Source organism: Oryzias latipes, chromosome 3 (genome assembly GCF_002234675.1).
Source record: "Oryzias latipes chromosome 3, ASM223467v1".
In the NCBI taxonomy this organism is placed as follows: Eukaryota; Metazoa; Chordata; class Actinopteri; order Beloniformes; family Adrianichthyidae; genus Oryzias; species Oryzias latipes.
Window position 1 is genome coordinate 34,487,906 of NC_019861.2, and position 19,283 is coordinate 34,507,188.

The following is a 19,283-nucleotide window of genomic DNA, read 5'->3' on the forward strand; positions in this document are numbered from 1 at the left end:
AATCTAATGATATACAGTACAGACCAAACGTTTGGACACACCTTCCCATTCATTTGAATTAGAGGGTGTGTCCAAACGTTTGGTCTGTACTGTATTAGCACTGAATGAAAGCAGTGAGCATCTGTTGAAATTTAATTTTGGGGACTCAGATAGAAGTAAGTGAATTTGGACAAAACAAAATATTTATTTATTCATGTCTCTGTTGCTTGCTAATTCCAGTAATTAGCAAAACAATATGGCTTTGTCATTAAAAACACAATAGCTGTAAATACCTTTCCTCAAATACATCTTAAATTCTGTGCAAAACAATCACATGCAAAAAATAAAACATTGTAAATCGCATTGTAGGCTACCTGTGAGAATTTATTTCAAGATGATTTTCATTTGAATTAAAATGCATTCTAACTGAAATACAGAAATGAAAAAAAGATTCCTGTTTTTCCCAAACAACCAAAAATAATGGTAAGTACAATGCATGGGGATGTATTGATGAATTTGACAGAATTCTTTTAAATACTCAACATTTCCTTGTGGGCACATTTGTAGCATAGCTCACAGTTTTTCTGTAGATTTTTGTCATGCTTCTCCAGAACAACATCCCATACAGACCCATGTAACTATGACAGTTGTTAAAAAATATCTTGTTGTTAAATATCTGCAAAAGATCAGATTTTAAAAAAGTTGCAAAGAAAGCAAAATGTTTTTAATGTCAGAATCACTGAACTCAGGCCAGTGACTTAAGAACAAAAGTCCACTTGGATGAGATGCTACTCCAAAATATCCAGGCTTGTGGTGGTTGGTCTCTCACTTGATGAAGCTGGGATGTCTTTAGTTTTTCTTAGAGAGAAAACGAAGTAGAGAAAAATGAAAAAACCTGCATGAGACAAAAGAGAAATAAAGCTGAAGAATTCATACAGGAGAAAGCATGATGTCATTAATACAGTTTGAGGCCCAGCAGGCCCAACACTTGCCGTGTGATTTGTGGAAAGGTGCTGTTTTGAATACATTTAGAAAGAAACTTTTAAAGATGGTTTCACTGTGGGAACCATCTTTAAATGGTGTATGTGGTTAAAAAATACAATCTCAAACTGTCCACACCTTGCAGTGAGTTCAAAATGCAGAAGACGTAGAGGCCAGGAGTGGTCAGTTGTCCAAACGAAAAGAAGATGATTCCCCAGGTAATCCCAAGCAGAGTGATGAGGACCAGCACGGTGCAGACTTTCTGCTTCAGTCCTTTCCAGTTCTTTTGCCTGAACTGATTAACCAAATATAATCAAAACACAATCAAAGCATTTCCTATACTAGGATATTGACACCTAGAACAATCATTGTAATGGAAATTATTGTATGTAAGTGCACTCTTTAAAAGGCTTATTTTGTCCATATCAGTGTTCTAAGTTAAACTGTTTAGTTTGTGCTATAACATTATAAAAACTGAAAACAATGTGCATATTTTGTCTAGTATTTGATGTCCAACAATTACCTCATTCGATGTTCCATTGAATTTAACATAAAACATCAGTTAGATATTTTTATTACACATAACAGGACCATGTGGAACCAGTGCAGGTTTTGATGTTTTTTTTTTTCTTTTTGCATTTTTTACATGTACTGTTTATTTTGTCTTCTTATTTTATACTAATGTTGTCAGAAGTCAGAACTCTGTCTCCGACTCTGGCCACCAGCAGGATAAGTCTTTAGATTACTGCCAGCACCCCAAGCGTGCACTTCCTCGATGCCACACACCTGACTCTCATTCAGTCAATCGATCACAGTCTACTTAAGCACTGCACTGAGAAGAGCTCAGAGCGAAGTCTTATTTGTGCCACTTTGCCGTCATTACTAAGTGCTATATTTGGAACTGAACTTTCTCATTTCAGAACCCTGTTTCTGGTAAATGGTAAATGGCATATACTTATATAGCGCCTTTCTTCCTGCAAGGACAAAGCGCTTTACAGTCACAGACCCATTCACCCAGTCACACACACGTTCACTCACACATTCACACACTGGTGGCGGCTCCGCTGCCAAACACAGGCGCCCGCCTACCACCAGAGGCAAGGTGGGGTTCAGTGTCTTGCCCAAGGACACTTCGACTCATGGGCATGCAAGGCGGGAATCGAACCTGTAATATTACGATCATGGGTCGACCGCCATACCACTGCACCACGGCCGCCACGATTTCCGCCCTGTTTCTGAATGTTTGCCTGCTGCCTGCCCCGACTCTCTTCTGGATTTTGACTACCCTGTCACTCCTCTGATGACCTCATGAAAATGGCGAAAAATGGCGGCGGCGCGTGCGGATGCAGCGGCTCGCAGCTCTTGGATTGTGGAGTTACTTTTGTGTTTTTTGTGTTTCTTGTGCTGCTTTTTGTGCTCCTCTGTACACGTAAACAACCACTTTAGTTGACAGAAGCTTTTGGACATCGGCTCTACATTGCATCTAACCGTCACGGAAGAGTTTCGCCGCACACACGGCATTCCCATGGAGATAGTGAGACCAGCGGGTGCCCCCTGGATTGTTTTCAGCTCTAGCAGGAGACGGAGACGGAGGACAGACAGGAAACAGAAACAGCCTGCAGGAAAGGCTAAGGAAAAACCCCCAAAGACCTCCTCTTCCGAGTATGTTCCTTGCCAATGCACGATCCCCGATCAACAAAATGGATGAGCTAGAACTACTCATGGATGGGAACCGCTATGTTCGTGACTGCTGTGTACTGGTTATATCAGAATCCTGGCTTCACCCGCAAATTCCCGTCGCGGCTATCCAGCTAACTAGCCGCGTTGTTCACCGCAGCGAGCGGAACAAAGAATGCTCGGGTAAGAGCAGAGGGGGAGGCCTGTGCATGTACATACACAATAACTGGTCAAAAGACAGCCAAATAAACCACAAACACTGTTCGCCGGATTTAAGGCCTGTTCACACCGGGACGAATTTCGCCGGCGATTTTCGCCGACGTTTAACGCCTCGTGACTAAACAAAGGCCACCAACGAGAGTGTGCACACCGACGCGAAAAAACGCCAGGCGTTAAAGCGTCAAAAAAAAAAAAACGCCTCGGGTTCGTTTTTTTTTTTCGACGCGTCGCGTCGAAATCTACTCGACCAATGAGAACGGCGCTTTTGCTCACGTGTCTGGAGCTTCTGAAGTTACAGTAAAACACAACTTGGGGGCGCTCAAACACAAAACTGCCTTTCTGAGCACACATACCAGCGAAGAAGATAGACGCCAAGTAGCGTCTACACAGCCGCGAAGCAATAATGACGGACATTCTAAAATATCCCCGAACCAAGCACCAGTTGGAGCTACTGGTGCTTGAAATATTCATGTTTTCTTTGTTTGATTCTGACAAGCGTGTAAATACTTGCTCTCTTCTTCTGAGGGAAAAGCGAGTTTAAGAAGCGTAAAGTTGCGCAGCGCCACCTTGTGTACAGGAGTATTTCTGTTTTACATTAAGCGCCATCTAATGTCAGGGAATGAAATTGCATGTTCACTCCACTCATCGTCAGCGAAAATCGCCTGGGTGTGAACACAAAAAACGTGGCGAAAAACGCTGGCGTATAACGCCTGGCGAATATTCGTCCCGGTGTGTACGGGCCTTTAGAGTCCCTTTCTGTTAAATGCCGCCCATTCTACCTACCCAGAGAGCTAACAGCCATGCTAATCACAGCTGTTTACATACCACCCGATGCTAACGCTAGCATAGCTCTCTCACTGCTAAGAGACACAATACACAGACCACAGAGGATTCACCCCGACGATTTGCATGTAATAGCTGGCGACTTTAATTAGACCAACCTGAAGTCTGTTCAGCCTAATTTCTACCAACATGTTAAGTGTCCAACCAGAGGAAAAAATACCTTAGATCATGTTTACACCAACATTAAACACGCATACAGAGCCACTCAGCTTCCACACCTAGGCCAGTCAGATCACGTCTCTCTGCTCTTAACCCCTGCCTACACACCTCTGAGAAGGAGCTCAACCTCACTCGTCAAAACCGTCACAACTTGGCCCGAGGATGCGCTCTTCCAGCTCCAGGACTGCTTTGAACACACTGACTGGAGTATTTGGTGAGGACCACCTCACCAACAACAACCCTCGGCAGGTGTGGCAGGGACTACAGCACCTGACCAACTTCAGGGGACAGACCAACACCGTGGCACACTCCAGCGCTGCACTAGCAGAAGAGCTGTGCGTGTTATTTTCACGCTTCGAGACCCCATCACTGCAGTCTGAAGTCCCGCCACCTCATCCTCACTCTGCTTCCAGCTCCAAACCCCTGACTGTGCAGACACAGGACATGGCACGGATGTTCAGCAGGGTAAACCCCAGGAAAGCGGCGGGACGTGATGGAGTTCCCGGGAAAGTTCTGCGGGCCTGCGCCGACCAGCTCTCCCAGGTCTTCACAATAATCTTCAACCTGTCGCTAACTCAAGCTTCCATCCCTGCTTGCCTGAAGTCATCCATTATCATCCCGATACCCAAAAAGTCGTATCCACAGCCTGCCTCACGGACTATCCAGTTGCACTCACCCCTGTCATCACAAAGTGTCTGGAACGGCTGCTCCTGGGACACATCAAAGACTCCCTTCCTCCAACCTTTGACCCCCACCAGTTTGCTCACAAAGCAAACAGATCAACGGACACCTATGCCAGGGTGCTCTTTGTGGACTATAGCTCAGCCTTCAATACGATCATTCCTGACATACTGGTCAGCAAACTGTCTGACCTAGGACTCCACCCACTCACCTGTACCTGGATCAAGGACTTCCTTACAAATAGACCACAGAAAGTCAAACTTGGTCCCCATTTCTCCTCCACCCAGATGCTGAGCACAGGCTCCCCACAGGGATGTGTGCTGAGTCCTCTGCTGTACACACTGTACACAGCAGACTGCAGACCAGCCCACACTAGCAACACCATAGTGAAGTTTGTAGACGACAATACTGTGGTGGGGCTGATCTCTGGAGACGACGAGACGGCCCATGGAGATGAAGTCCTGAAACTGTCAAGGTGGTGTCAGGCTAAAAACCTCATCCTGAACACCAGCAAGACCAAGGAGATCATCCTGGACTTCAGGAAAAACAGAGCAGATCCACCCCCACTCTACATCGATGGAAACTGTGTGGAGAGGGTCCACAGCTTCACCCTCCTGGGCACCACCATCTCGGCTGACCTCACATGGTCTATCAACACCATGGCCGTCAGCAGGAAGGCTCAGCAGCGCCTGCACTTCCTGAGAAGACTTAAGAAGAACAATGTCAGCCAGGAGCTTCTGGTAACCTTCTACCACTCAACCATCGAGAGCATCCTGTCCTACTGCATCACAGTGTGGTTCTCCCACTGCACTGAAGCAGAACGGCAGAGCCTCCAGAGAATGGTAAAGACATATACACAGTCACGCTGCCTCAGCAGAGGGACTAACATCCTCACTGACTCCACCCATCCTGCTTTCCCTCTATTCAACCTGCTGCCCTCTGGAAGGAGGTACAGGTCCATTCGAACCAGGACAAACAGACTAAGAAACAGCTTTTTTCCACAGGCAATTACCATATGAAATACACATACCTCCACCAACCAGACCTCACTCTGACTTTTTAGTGTGTACAATGTCCTGACTCTGTGCAATAACCGGGCCACTGTGCAATAACTCAATATTTTTTATGCTTTGCTCACAGTAACTCATCCCATTCCATTATATTTTATCCACAAATATTTAATATTTAACAGTCTCTGTACATATTGTTCATTTTTTTTGTTAAAAGTTGTAAATACAGTATTTGTATTTCTATCCTATTTTATTTAACTTCTTCACTCCGTGAGAGCTACCACTTCGTGTATGTGCTCCACTTGGGGTAAATACTTCTTTTGGGAAAGAAGTTTTATCTTGGGTAGGGGGGTGTCACGGCTGTGGCCGTATTTGATTTTGTTTTGTTTGTTTGTTCTGTGTTTTATGTATTATTTCTGTATCAGAGTTGGACTTCTGTGTTTTTGCTGCATCTTTGTTTGTGCTAGTTTGTGATTGTTTGCAGGTGTGGTTCATGAAGGTGTGGCCTCCAATTGGACCAAAGCTGGAGGAAGCAGCCTTAAAACCACCCCATGGACCTCCACACCATGAGAAGGGAGCTTGGCTGCAACAGTCTCCACTGCAGCTTGGCCCTCTTCTCCATTTTGTTTTTGATTTCACCACGAGTTTAGTTGTGTGTTGCACTTTAGTATTCTGTATTAGTTCTTTGTAGTTTGTATTTTTGTGCCCACTCTGTTTAGTCCTTAGGTTTGTAGTTATGTTAAGTTAGGCAGTAGGGGTGAACTGCCATTTTCTTTTTTTTCTTTTTTAAACTTGTCCTGTCCAACAGCTAGGCAGGCAGATGAGAGCTGAGGGCCTCTTGTGTTGGACATATTTTTACTTTAACAAGAGGGGTTATTAATCTTCAGACAAACCAAAGGTATGTCTGAATAAACCCCTTTTGTAATTGAGGCCAAACTTTATTCATTTCAACCATGATTGAAAATCTTTGGTGTTGGACCGGACGGAAAAGGAAAGAAGGGTAGAAGAGGGAGGGATGTCAGAGGGGGGGGGGTTGATGGTGAGAGGGGGGGGTAAGACCATGAAGCAGCATAGAGCAGACAGGTTTACTGGTTGTTTATCATTACGTTACAGTTCAAATGTAGTACAAAAAGGGCGGGGCCTGTTCACACACACTCAAATATTATCAACACACCTGCTAGCTGCAAAAAATGTTCAAATGTCAACATGTACACAAAACAGATAGTGTTCACGAACGCATACCTATGCCTTAAAACCAACTAGTGTGAAATCTTTCATTCATTCAATCATGCAAACTATAAGTGCAAAGGTGAGCTAACACCTGTGCTCAGGTGAGTGTTTATGTTCTTCTAAAATGGATGGTGGAATGTGAAAAGAGGGAGGAGGAGCGCCCAGCCACCCCCACACCCAGACCCCCGCCGCAGCAGCAGCGGCAGCCGGAAATCCCCCAACGCCACACGGGAACAGGCAGGGAACAACCGCCCCCCGGGCGACCAAGACCGCCACCCAGGCCAGGGCCAGCAGGACCGCCGCGAGGCCCCCAGAGCCAGAGAGCAGGGAGGCGCGGAGGGAAAGAGAGCGCCGCCCCAGCCCAGCCAGGGAAAGCAGCCCCCCCGCCACGCCGGAAGAGCCCAACGCAGGGCCCCACCGGAGAAGGACGGCCACAGCCCCAGACGAGCACCCCACCACCACCCAGGAGTTCCGGGCATCCCCCCGCCCCAACCCCAGGTACGAGCCAGGACCCCCCAAGGGAGACCCGCTCCGCACTCCAGGCAGCCACCCACCCGGCCCACGGTTGGTCCAGGGAGGAGCAAGGCAGGGGCCCGCCGCCCCCGCCCAGGAGGGGGGAACCCCGGGGAAAAAAGGGTGGCCCACAAGGGGTGTTATAAATATGGCCCGACCAGGCTCGGCCATGTTGGAAGTTTGGCGGGGCCCAGCGCTCAGGGGCAAGGACCAGGACCCACCCTCAGGGACACAAACACCCCCGGCTCAGGTGTAATATGAACTCCCCCACCGTGCGGAGAGAGCACCGCCGGGCCCAGGGAGCCGGCACCCAAGGGACACGGCCGCCATCGCCAAGAGGCCCGCCCCCCCCACCAGGGAAGGGGTAGGGGACAGATGGACCCAGGTCCCACCATCCTTGCAAAATGCGTGTGCGTGTATGTGTGTTTGAGAGGATGTGTGTGTGCATGTGTGTGTGTTTATGTTGGAATGTATATATTGAAGGAGGAGGGGTGTGTGTACTAAGGGGGGTGCAGTTAAAATTGGCGAGTAGGGCACTAAGGGGACATCTCCTGATTACTCACAGTGATGTCCCCTCACCCTCCCCACCAAGGGGCCCTAAATGTCTAAGGTGCGGTTAAAATTGGCGGGTAGGGTGCCAGGAGGACATCTGCTGCTTGCTTGCAGTGATATCCAAGCACCCCCCCTACCAAGGACCCTACATGTCTAAGGTGCAAATAAAACCGAAAGAGGGGAACTGCCATTTTCTTTATTACATGTTTTCTCCTGTTTTTGTTAGTCTAGGGAGGTTGGTGTTTTGTCATTGATTTCCCTTTTCTTTCATTTGCAGGTAAGATGATATGTTTCAGTTAGGTGGGGTTTTGTTTGTTATTTTGGCCTGGGTTCACCCTGAAGCCTTTTTGCTTCACTTTTAGTTGTAGTTATTGTTGGTTGTTGTTTATTTATCTGTAAATACATTTGTTATTTTTGTATGGAGACAAATTGTTTGTTTTTTGTTACAGTTAAATTATTAGCCAAAACTTTACTTTATTTATGTTATGCCGCCTCGGTGCCCCTAGACACAAAGGGGGCATAACAACTCCAAGGTAGAGGTGAGATCAGGCCTAAAATATCCAGCCCGACCCGACACAGGCCCGCGGGCATTAAAGCCGAACCCGGTCTGAACCCGACCAATTAACTTGATTTGCAGGCCCGAGCCCGAAGCAAACCCGAAATTTCAATTTATCCCATACTATTGTTGGCAGAAAAAAACCCGCCAGATTGCTTAAAGGTAAAATAATCTACATATTTTTATGATAATGAAAGTTATTTTCTGTCTGTGGTCGCTGCAGCCGTGCGCGTAGTCAAGCTCGCTGTTGTGGAATAGAGTTCCGCCGGAAGTGCTGCTTATAGGTTCCTCCCTACGTGATAAATGCATTTGCACAACGAAATAACGCTGGAACACAGAATAAGAGGCCAGACAAAGAGAGTGAAAGAGAGATCTTGATGCGCACCCGCTTCATTACGCGGAGAAATAAACAAAATAGATGCGGGCTTGCGGAGGGAAGATTACATTCACGACACGTGCGCAGAGCTGTGGGTGGCTGGCGCCCCCCTCTTTCTGCCAGTTGCTGGACCACAGTGTATGTCAATCAACGGTGGGCTGGTGACTGGTGGGAGGGGGCGAGGTCTACCTGTGTGTGTGTGTGTGTGTGCGTTCGGTGAACGTTCTCCCTCTAAGAAGAAGCTGGCTGTGCCTTTCGGTTCGTGCGGTAACCGTTCTGACATACAGGATTAATAAAGAGCTGTTTGACAACCGCCCGCCTGTGGAGCCTCTTTGCAGCCATTACAATATATTTATTAAAAAAGTCAGCGAGAGAGAAGCCCGGCCAGAACCGACCCGAACGTAATGATTGTCAATTCGGGTCGGTTCTGACTTGGGCTCGGGTTTAAGATCTTACATCTACTCCAAGGCTGCTGCAATTTCATTGTATGCCCATGTACAATGACAATAAATGATTCTGATTCTGATGCCTGTTATTGACCCCTGCCTGCCTGACCCCGATTTAGCTTTGTGGATTTTTAGCTGAGCTAATAAACCTGCTGCGTTTGGATCCAACTGTCTGCCTGTTTTTGTGACAGATGTACAAATATGTGGAAATGCACTTGTTTTATTTATTTATTTAGGCTCAGAATTTTTTTGCCAACCGACCTGGGGGGTATTCCAGAAAGCAGGTTATGCTAGCTCCCACGGTAAGTTTGAGGCTAAGGAAGTGGATAACCTCAGCTTTCGGTTCCAAAAACGGAGGTATGTTAGAGGGTATGTCAAGGTTGCCATAGCAACTCATGCTCTGAACATAACCTGATCTGGAGCAGGTTAGTTGAAGGTTAGTTTGTTTTCAGAGAGATGAAGCAGCATGGCGTGTCCATTTGAAGATGATTTAGTGGATGAAGAAGCTCAGATAATACTTTTTTCACCATGAAAGGGTGATAAGACCACGTATGGATGTTGGAAAGATAAACTTTTTACTTTGATCTAGCTTAGTTATTTGCTTCAGTTAAGATAAATGAGTTCAGTCAACTTAAAAATAACAGATTTTTATCAATCATTTATATATCATTTATTTTATTTTCATTCAAATTAATTAATTCAAATTAATTTAATATAGTAGGTGTAACTGTGGTGCTGCTGTTAGATTGGCAGCGCAAGAAATTGTGGGATACCATTCCCTTTTTCTGTCTGGACGAAATTGTGTGTTTTTGACCAAATGTGTTTAGTGGTAGCTGTTTTACTGTTTTGCTGAATTATTTTGTCCTGTTATGTATGGAGCGATATTTCTGCCACCAGGTTGCACACAAAACTTTCTAAGTTGCACACATAATTGTCTATGTTTTTTTGCTTTCAAATTTTTTTTTTTGCTTTCCAAAACTTTTTTTGCGTCTGCTAAACACATGTTTTTGCATGCGTCGTGTCAAATCTCGCTTTTGTCCTATCTTTGATTTTGCTGAGTTAAGTTTCAGTTTGACGTGGCAAAGCTGCCATCAAACAGCTGCTGATTGGTCCAGATTCTAACCAATTTAGGTATCTCTGTCACATGTTGAAGGTGCTTGGAGGTAGACATGGACTTTGGACATTGCGTCGGTTCTGTTTGACCGGGATTCTGCCGTTTTTCAACCAATCTGGCCCGTTTCTGTCAGAATAAAACCCAGACGGAGCAGCAAAGCAGCTAAAATAAAACTAAGTTTTGTATTAATTTGTCAGTGTAGTGACCAATGTGTTTTCTGCAGCAAAACAACAATGTGGCAGTCATATCACTCTAAGTCGCGCTCAAAGGGGTCAGCAAAATCAAAGACAGGACAAAAGCAAGATTTGACACAACGCATGCAAAGATGTGTTTTGCAAATGCAAAAAAAGTTTTGGAAAGCAAAAAAAAAAAATCAAAGCAGCACATATTTAATATTTTCACTTGCAACTTAGAAAGTCTTTTGTGCAACGTGGTGGCAGAAATATCACTCCATAGTTCAGTCTTTTTGCACCATGAGTGAGAGGGAGGAAGAGGATGATGAGGTTATTTAGCACCACTAGAGCTCACTGATATTGTAAGAGTGTAAGGTAAAGTCAGAGTCAGCATAACTGAGTACAGGCTCAATTGTGCAAGTTCACACTTTATTCTCCATTTCAGTTTTATGAAATGAGAATATCTGCGGCCTCAAACTTAGATATGAGATATGAGAGTTCAAGAAGTACAATAAATTAAGATGGAACAACTTTAATTGAATTGAATAAAATTACATTTAGTTAGATAAATTTGAGTTGTGTAAACAATTATTGAGTTGGATGTTACGATGAATAAATTTAACTCAGTTACTTGTTACCAATTGAATTAATTCATTTAAATTGGATAAGTTGTATTTATATATTCCCAAAAGCATTTTTCATCACAAATAAGATCAGAAACTCAGACGTTTACTCTGTCCGTGATTTTTCTGCAAGCAGAAAGTCTTTCTTTTACTGATGCAGCCTTATCCTTTTTTTTTTTTTTTTACTTGTCCTGTCCAACAGCTGAGCAGCAGGCAGAGAATAACCGCCCCCCGGGCGATCACATCCGCCAGCCAGGCCAGGGCCAGCAGGACCGCCCCGAGGCCCCCAGAGCCAGAGAGCAGGGAGGCATGGAGGGAAAGAGAGTGCTGCCCCAGCCCAACCAGGAGAGCAGCCCCCCTGCCGCACCAGGAGGGCCCAAGGCCGGGCCCCACCCGAGAAGGGAGTCCACAGCCCCAGACGAGCACCTCATATCCACCCAGGAGTACTGGGCTTCCCCCCGCCCTAACCCCAGGTATGAGCCAGGACCCCCCAAGGGAAACCCCCTCCACCCTCCAGGCAGCCACCCACCCGGCCAACGGTTGGTCCAGAAAGGAAGGCAGGGGCCAGCCGCCCAGGAGGGGGGCACCCCGGGGAAAAGGGGGTTGTTGTAAACATAGCCCGACCAGGCTCGGCCACAGTTGGAAATTTGGCGAGGCCCAGCACCCGGGGGCAAGGACCAGAACCCCCCCCTCAGGGACACGGACACCCACGGCTCAGGTGTGATGTGATATCCGGTTTCTGGCCTTGCCAGAAAGCTCAGGGATCCCTCTCCCTGCGTGGAGAGAGGGCCACCGGGCCCAGGAAACCAGCACTCAGAGGACACGGCCCCGTTGCCAAGGATCCAGTACCCCCTACCAGGGATGGGGTAGGGGACAGATGGTCCAAGGTCCCACCTTCCTTGCGCAATGCGTGTGTGTGTGTGTTTGTGAGGGTGTGTGTGAATGAAGTCATTTTTTTACATGCCCATGGTTTATGCCGATCTATGGTCCCTCCATGCTAACGCGGCTAATAGCTTTAGCTAAAGACTCAGACTCAACACATGGGCGGGCAAGGCGGGACTCGAACCTGCAGTCTTCCAATCAGAGGCCCACCAACCCACCACGGATGCTGCATAACATTAACATCATTCAGTAAGCTAGTGTTCTAAAATTGAATAGAAAACAATACCATAATTTGTGGCTCTTACCTCTTTCTGACAGCAGTTTGGCATCAGATTTCTAACTGTAAGCAAAAACACGACCATGACAAAGAGGAACATCAGACCAAACACTCCCACTGTGGTCACCCACTTTACGTTCTCGTCGGTTATGTAGCATCTACAAAAAAGAAAGCAAAGAAAACTATTATAACTTAATAAGTTATAACATTATAAATGATTTATTTCTTTTATCCAGGAAAACATGTTTGTGTCATTGCAGTTTTAGGTAGCAAGTCTTTCAAAAAATGTATGTGTATGTGTGTGTAAGTGTCTTAGCAAAAAACTGTTAATAATTATAGACCTCCGAAATCCTGGTGAATGATAAAATTATTACAAAAAACAGTATTCCTTTAAACTTAAAGACAGTTAGATGTTGAACTTTTTTCTTGAGTTTTTCTTACATTGTACTACTAGTGGGGTTTGACGAGTCCACAAATGTATATTTTCCATAAAATTTTGTGTTTATTGACAGCAAAAGCAACACAATGACTGCTGGAACACCTGAAACACAAAAACCAAACAAGAGAACTGGTTCTTCAAGTGAAACGTTCAACATGAAACGTGTCTCCGTTCAACAAACAACACTCACCCCATCCCACCACACTGATTTTCAACATGTATCTATTGATGTAGATGTTGAAGACTTTGATGATGAGAAGGTAGAGGTGGAACCCCTCCAAGCCCATCCAACAGAAGGTAGCCAACAGAGAGTAGTGGAGAGCAAGAGCCATGTAAACACAAAGGCCCGAAGAGGAGGATTCTGCAACCATCCCACTGGTAAGGAAATGTAGGTTGAGGAGGATCAAGGCGATCGCCAGGCTGATGTGGATCTTTTTAGAATCATCAACTTTGATTTTCCTGTAGAGAAGATGTGATAAGCAATTGTTATTAAAACCATATATGGGTAGTAAGAAAGCTTGGCAACAAGATCATTTTAAATGGAGCTTATTGGATGTAGGATATCTAACAAAAATGATTTCAGTACCTCCTTGTGTAGAAGATAAAAACTGTGACCACTAGACAAAAAAGAGAAATACTGCAGCCGATCTCAGTAATGCGTGACAATATCTGCTGGTCCGTGGAGGACAGGGAAGAGGATACCTGCAGGGAAAGTACATTTTGATATTGATCCATGTATTGGACATCAGAGCTACAAATGTAACCAGATCAATCATTATGTCAGACCCCCAGCAAGTAGAAGTCAGGCTGTTCAGTGGCTTTGCGATGTGACAATAAACACTTAATCTATTAGGAATATAAAATAAGATCAATGTTTATTGTCATTGCACAGTGTTACTTCGTACAAAGTACAATGAAAGTGGGATAATGTTCCATATCAGTGCAAAAAGAGAAAAATAAATAAACAAATAAATAAACAAACGGGGGGGAAAAAAGGTATAACTGGTTCAAATTTTTACAAATGACCTGGTGTTAATGTTTTGCGTCAATTAAGGTTATTGCCCGTTGTAAAAACTGTCCCTTAGTCAGCCTTCCCTCCAGGATTTCTGACTGTACAGCCCTCTTTGGTGACAGCCAAGTCTTATATTTTGCTTTTTATCTTCCCATCTTATGTGTCTGATGTCTGTAAAAACTGGATAAATTCACAACACCTTAGCGTTCTTTACAGATGTTTGTTTGTTTTGCTTTGGGTTTCATGCACTGACAGAAATTACTTTTCGGTTCCGGTTTACAGCACGGACGCGTGTGGCTCAAGGTGGCTAAACAACTATCTTCAAGTGACTTAAAAGTAGATTTTCTCCAAAAAAAGAGAGCTGACCAAGGCCCCTTAGAAAAATCATGACTATTAAGACCTTAAAGAGACTCTTGATGATATCCAAGCTGCGTTGTATCCTTTCATGGAGCAAGTAACGGCAAAGCTAACTCTTCTCATGGAGTTAATGGAAGACTTCAAGATTCCGAGCACAAAACAAGCAAAAAGATAACCGGGTGGATATTCTGGAGAAAATACTGGACGAAGTGGAACAACGAGCAAGGATGAATAATGTCATTCTCACTGGAGTACCAGAGTTTATTTCTGAATGTTGTTTTTGCTGCCACAGATAAGTGAATTTCCCCACCGTGGGATAAATAGTCATCATCATCATCATCATCATCATCAAACCTTGGGTAAAGAGAAGAAAGTTGTGTTTCCCTGTGATCTAAATTTGGAATTCAAAATCATGATTTGAATAGATTATGTATTGGTGTCTACTAATATTTGTCAAAATATATGCAAATGAACACACCTGATGCTTTCTTTTCAACATGTGAACAGATTGACCAAAAGTTCCTTGTGTAACAGTCAAAAGGGAACATTTTTAAAAGAAAAATAATCTCTGAAATCAGAGCACCTGCCCAACAATTTGGCCTCATATAAATGTGTTCCTCATTTATATCTTTTAATGTGCTTTACACTGTCACACAAACTTGAAGTCGTTTTTTTAAACAAGTCTAGCTATAATCACCGCTTTTTGTAGCAAATATAGCTACTTTTCCTTTTTTTGTTTTGTTTAGCAATTTTTTTCCCTAATAAATGAAATAATTCAATAAAACAGCAAAATTGTATTAATTGATTTAAAATAAAGATTCTAATCTTACCATGAGAATGCCAAAGTATGTAAGATGATCACAAGAGCAGATCACCTCATGCTGACCGTACTCCCACTGTGTCTGGCAGCCCTCTGTGCTAAATGCTGGTGATAAAACACATTTATATAGTAAATACAATTAAAACACACAAATACTGACGATTTTAACATTTTAAATGATGAAAAAAAGCAGTTTTTATGGATTTATACCAAGTAAATACTCTTTTGGGTGACTGACCTTGACTTGTGTTGTTAAGGAACACACATTGAGGTTCTTGGGTTTTCTATGAGGAAAAGGGACAAGTTGGTTACATAGATAAGATATTATTAATCCCATGATGGGGAAATTCTTTTCGTCAACGGCAGCAAAAAAAGACATCTGAAACAGCACAGTGACAAGTGACAAGCTAGAGTAAGGTGACCAAAATTTTACTGGTTTAACAGTACAACATTATAAATGAATGGAAAAACATCTGCAACCTGCATGACAAGTAAATTAAATTAGGCAAAATAAGTATTTAAGTAAAAGAACACAACAAAAACAGCTGAAGAACAAAAACAACTGACAACAACAACAACTGCCATAAATAAATAAATAATAGAATGAATGAATAAAAAAACAGCGTGGGTACATGGTGTGCAGCACAGTGTTGTACAGTCTGATGGCTGTGGGGAGGAATGACCTGTGGTAGCTCCTTCTTGCACTGTGGGTGTGACAGTCTAGTCCTGAAGGAGCTGGTCAGCGCCTCTACAGTTTGGGGGTGGGAGGGGTTGTCCATTAAGGATGTTAGCTTAGCCAACACTTCAGACTTCAGATCACGTTCTTATTTGTTAGCTAAAATGAGCTTAGTGTGGAAATAGCTCCAAAATAATCCTAAATAAAAGCTAAAATTTTGGAATTATATTTCAAATGCAAATTTTTTAAAGTTATTTGAATTTCATCAAATTTGATAAAAGCTCAATGTCCGCTTATAGTAATTAAGTATCAATTTGTGTGTCTTGAAGTTCTTCCTTAAAACGTTTTGCTGCTCATCCAAGAGGCTTAATGCTACTTGGATGAGCAGAGAAACAAATTTGTTTTCCACTCTGGATTTGGGACCGATTCCAGTAGTCTGCTATTCTCATAGGCTTCTAACACAAGAATCTCTAAGTCACCACAAATTTGTGCATGGAAGAATTCCACCCCCTAGAACACGAGCCAATCATTGTGTCACATTGGTTTACTGATGAGCCATTGACTTGTCCATTTACATATTAATGCAGCATGCAGTACCTACTGTGCATGCTGCGGACTGACATCGGCTGAAGGGTGGTGGTTCCTTATAAAGGCTGCAGGCTGATAAGAAGATGGGTGGCAGGTGTGATGATGAGCCCAGGATCCTAACAGCTTTTATTTAATGTTATGAATTTTATGAAGCACCTGTTCGCTAATCATTTTATTTTTAATTCGTGTGGTCAGTGCTTTTTTTGTGGAAGAACAGAGCTGGAAGAAGCCAGGTTTAGGAGTGGGCTAACACGCGCTAACATTAGCCTTGTTTGATGAACACAAAATCCATGCGGGAAATGCAGCAATCTGCATCTTGGCTGCACGTAAATATGTGGGAATAACATCAGTCTTTATTTTGTCAGGACACAACTGAAAACACAAATCCACGTGATTGTTTGAACAGTTTCTAAGGACCGAGCGACATTTCTGCTTTGAAAAGCGCCCCAAAGCCGCTGTGTGAGCTGGAAGTCCGAGCTCTGCTAGGACACACGGTTCTCCTGAGTTTGGCAGCCGGTAACCCAGAGCGGCGGGACGGATCGCAGTTGGAAGTCTCCCACACATAACAAAACAACAAAATGCACACGTAACAAAGCATCCTCCCCTCCCCCTCAGACACAAAGTTATAAGTCCGTCTGCTCTGCTCAGAGACACAGTTTGCTCGGTCTACCGGCACCCGAGCCCGGACCGTGCACGGTCCAGATGTGAGGGGTAAAAGAGAGAGGGGAGAGGTGAAGAGCCAGTGGGGCGAGGGCGGGGCGAGGGCGGAGCGGCGCTTCGCACCGGGCATCCTCAGAGCAACCGGTCAGTCCTGTTTGAGCTCCACAGCCTTCTCTGGAGCGAAACACCGTCTATACATGACGTTAAACCAGAGCAGTAGTGAAACGCGATCGGAATGAACCATTTACATGCACAACAATCGGATCAACAATCGGCATAATCCGCCTATTTCAATCGGAAAGAAATTTTGATCCTAACTAGTCTGTTCGGGGCAGTATAATCTGAACGGCGTGTTTACATGAAGCATTTTTCTTCCGATCAAGCGTTCTTTCCGATTACTTTTGTCCATGTAAATTAAGCTAGTGAAAGCTGATTCACTGTGGCAAACCCTATAGGGATATGCCGAAAGATGACTAACAATAACAACAGACCTAAATTGGTTCTACCAATTTTTTTGGGGGAAACATTTCCTGTTGTGTATTAAAGTGCTTTATAAAAAAAAATACAAAGACGCCCAGCTGTTGATTCAGGTAAAATAATTATGAAGAGTCAAAGATGTACTTACATTTAGTCCTGCTGAGTAACTCATGGTAATATTGACAGGTGTGTTAAGTCCAGTGATCCTTCTGTTTTTCACACTCAGGCCAACTAGTCTGTTTTCATTCAACCGAGGGAAGCTATTATTCTACAATGAAAGAAAGAAATGGTAAGGGATTTTTAATACTACTTTAAAACCAAAGCACAGTTGTAGGTTATTATTATTAATTTTATACCACAATCTAAGCGATTCGTTTGTAAATGTCTGAAATACCCTTTGCTTTTTAATCCATTACACTAGATGGGCTGAAAGCTCAACTGTCTGAAGGTAATGTGGTGATAAACATAATTTACATGTATTTATGGTTCTTTTTTGTTATTATTCTCCATTACTTTGCCAAGGAAACTCCATCTGTAGGATTTCTTATATGAAACATTACTTTTCTTTAATAAGATTACATGTCACAGTGGCAGAAATTAAAGAAATTCTCAGGTATGAAGAACTAGGCAGCACCAGGCCAGGACAGGATACATGGTTACTGGCTAAGGAAAGTCACTTCACTCCATGATTGCCTGGCAGCATAAATTAACTATCTGCTAAGAGATGGGACTCACCACAAATGGCTAAGGGAAGGGTGAAATATCCTGACCCAGAAGGGTCCCTTTAAGGGTGTTGTACCATCCAACTACCTGGCAATAATCTGTCTCTTCACAAAATGTAAGCTCATGTCAGACATCATTGCAACAAAAATAAATAAGCACATTAAGCCACACATAAGCAACACACAGAAGGGCATTGGTAGAGATTCCAGAGGAGCCAAACACCAACTCCTGGTTTACAGAATTGTTGCTCAAGACTGCAGGTCAAGACACACCAACCTATTCACAGTCTGGATTGATTACAAGAAAGCCTATGACTCAGTGTCACACACCAGGATCACTGAATGCTTGGAGCTGTACAACATCAACAAGACTCTAAGAGCCTTCATGGGAAACTCCATGAAGCTGTGGAAGACCACCCTTTTAGCCATAAGTGTCCTTAAAATGTGGCATATACCCAAGTGATGCTCTGTCCCCACTGCTTTTCTGCATAGGTCTAAACCCCCTCAGCCAAAAAATCAACATGGCTAGGTATGGGTACCGACTCAGAAACAGAAACAACCAATTACCTCCTCTACATGGATGACATCAAGCTATTCGTTAGGAGCAATCGTTACACTGCGTCCCTGATCCACAACACCAGGATCTACAGTACTGACATTCAGGCTTAAGAAATGCAGTTGAATGTGACAAAGGGAGGCAAAGTAGTCCACACAGAAGGGGTCTTACTCCCTGAATGAACAATAGCAGACTTTGAGAATGGTTACAAGTAATTTTGAATTACACTGGCAAATGGCAACTTGGAACAGGCAACAAGAAAAAGCAGCGGAAAGCAGCAACAGCCATAGGAAGAAGGCTGAAGACTAGTAAGCGTGGAAACCACTATCCAGGATTAAACATACATGCTGATAGGAAAAGCATACTGGGAACGAAGGAACCAAGTGGCTAGGATAAGAATATAAAAAAATATGTGTGCAGAGTACAGACTTGGAAAAAAAAAACAAGGTCAAAATGGTAAATACCGCAGAAAGATTCCGTGAGACTTTTAGATACAGACTGACAGAATGGCAATGGCATACCAACCAGACATTGTAGTGGTTGATAAAGAACACAGGAAATCCGTTGGGGTGGATGTGGCAGTACCAAGTTATGGCAACATATAGAAGAGAGAACATGAGTCCCTACCGCCCGTCTTGTCAACATGGGGAGCCGGGCATTCAGTTGCTCTGCTCACCGACTTTGG

The 19,283-nt window shown here is 44.0% G+C and overlaps 1 protein-coding gene across 1 annotated transcript; it reads right to left on the reverse strand.

Moving 5' to 3' along the window:
- Positions 1 to 201: 201 nt before the first annotated feature.
- On the reverse strand, positions 202 to 17,576 carry LOC105358756 (adhesion G-protein coupled receptor G2-like). Its single transcript, XM_023953702.1, has 9 exons — positions 17,469 to 17,576; positions 15,158 to 15,203; positions 14,930 to 15,024; positions 13,317 to 13,432; positions 12,921 to 13,189; positions 12,733 to 12,832; positions 12,320 to 12,449; positions 1,099 to 1,255; positions 202 to 874 (listed from the first exon to the last, which is right to left on the reverse strand). The coding sequence occupies exons 1-9, from the start codon at positions 17,490 to 17,492 to the stop codon at positions 768 to 770; spliced, it is 1,044 nt and encodes a 347-aa protein (XP_023809470.1). The 5' UTR covers positions 17,493 to 17,576; the 3' UTR covers positions 202 to 767.
- Positions 17,577 to 19,283: the final 1,707 nt, after the last annotated feature.

What these genes read in the sequence shown, in the direction of transcription:
- LOC105358756 (XM_023953702.1), bottom strand. Translation starts at nt 17,492, where the DNA reads ATGAGTTACTCAGCAGGACTAAAT. An exon ending in TTTATCTTCTACACAAGGAG is followed by an intron (nt 13,190 to 13,316) that starts GTACTGAAATCA and finishes TCTTCTCTACAG; the next exon opens with GAAAATCAAAGTTGATGATT. An exon ending in CAAACTGCTGTCAGAAAGAG is followed by an intron (nt 1,256 to 12,319) that starts GTAAGAGCCACA and finishes TTGGTTAATCAG; the next exon opens with TTCAGGCAAAAGAACTGGAA.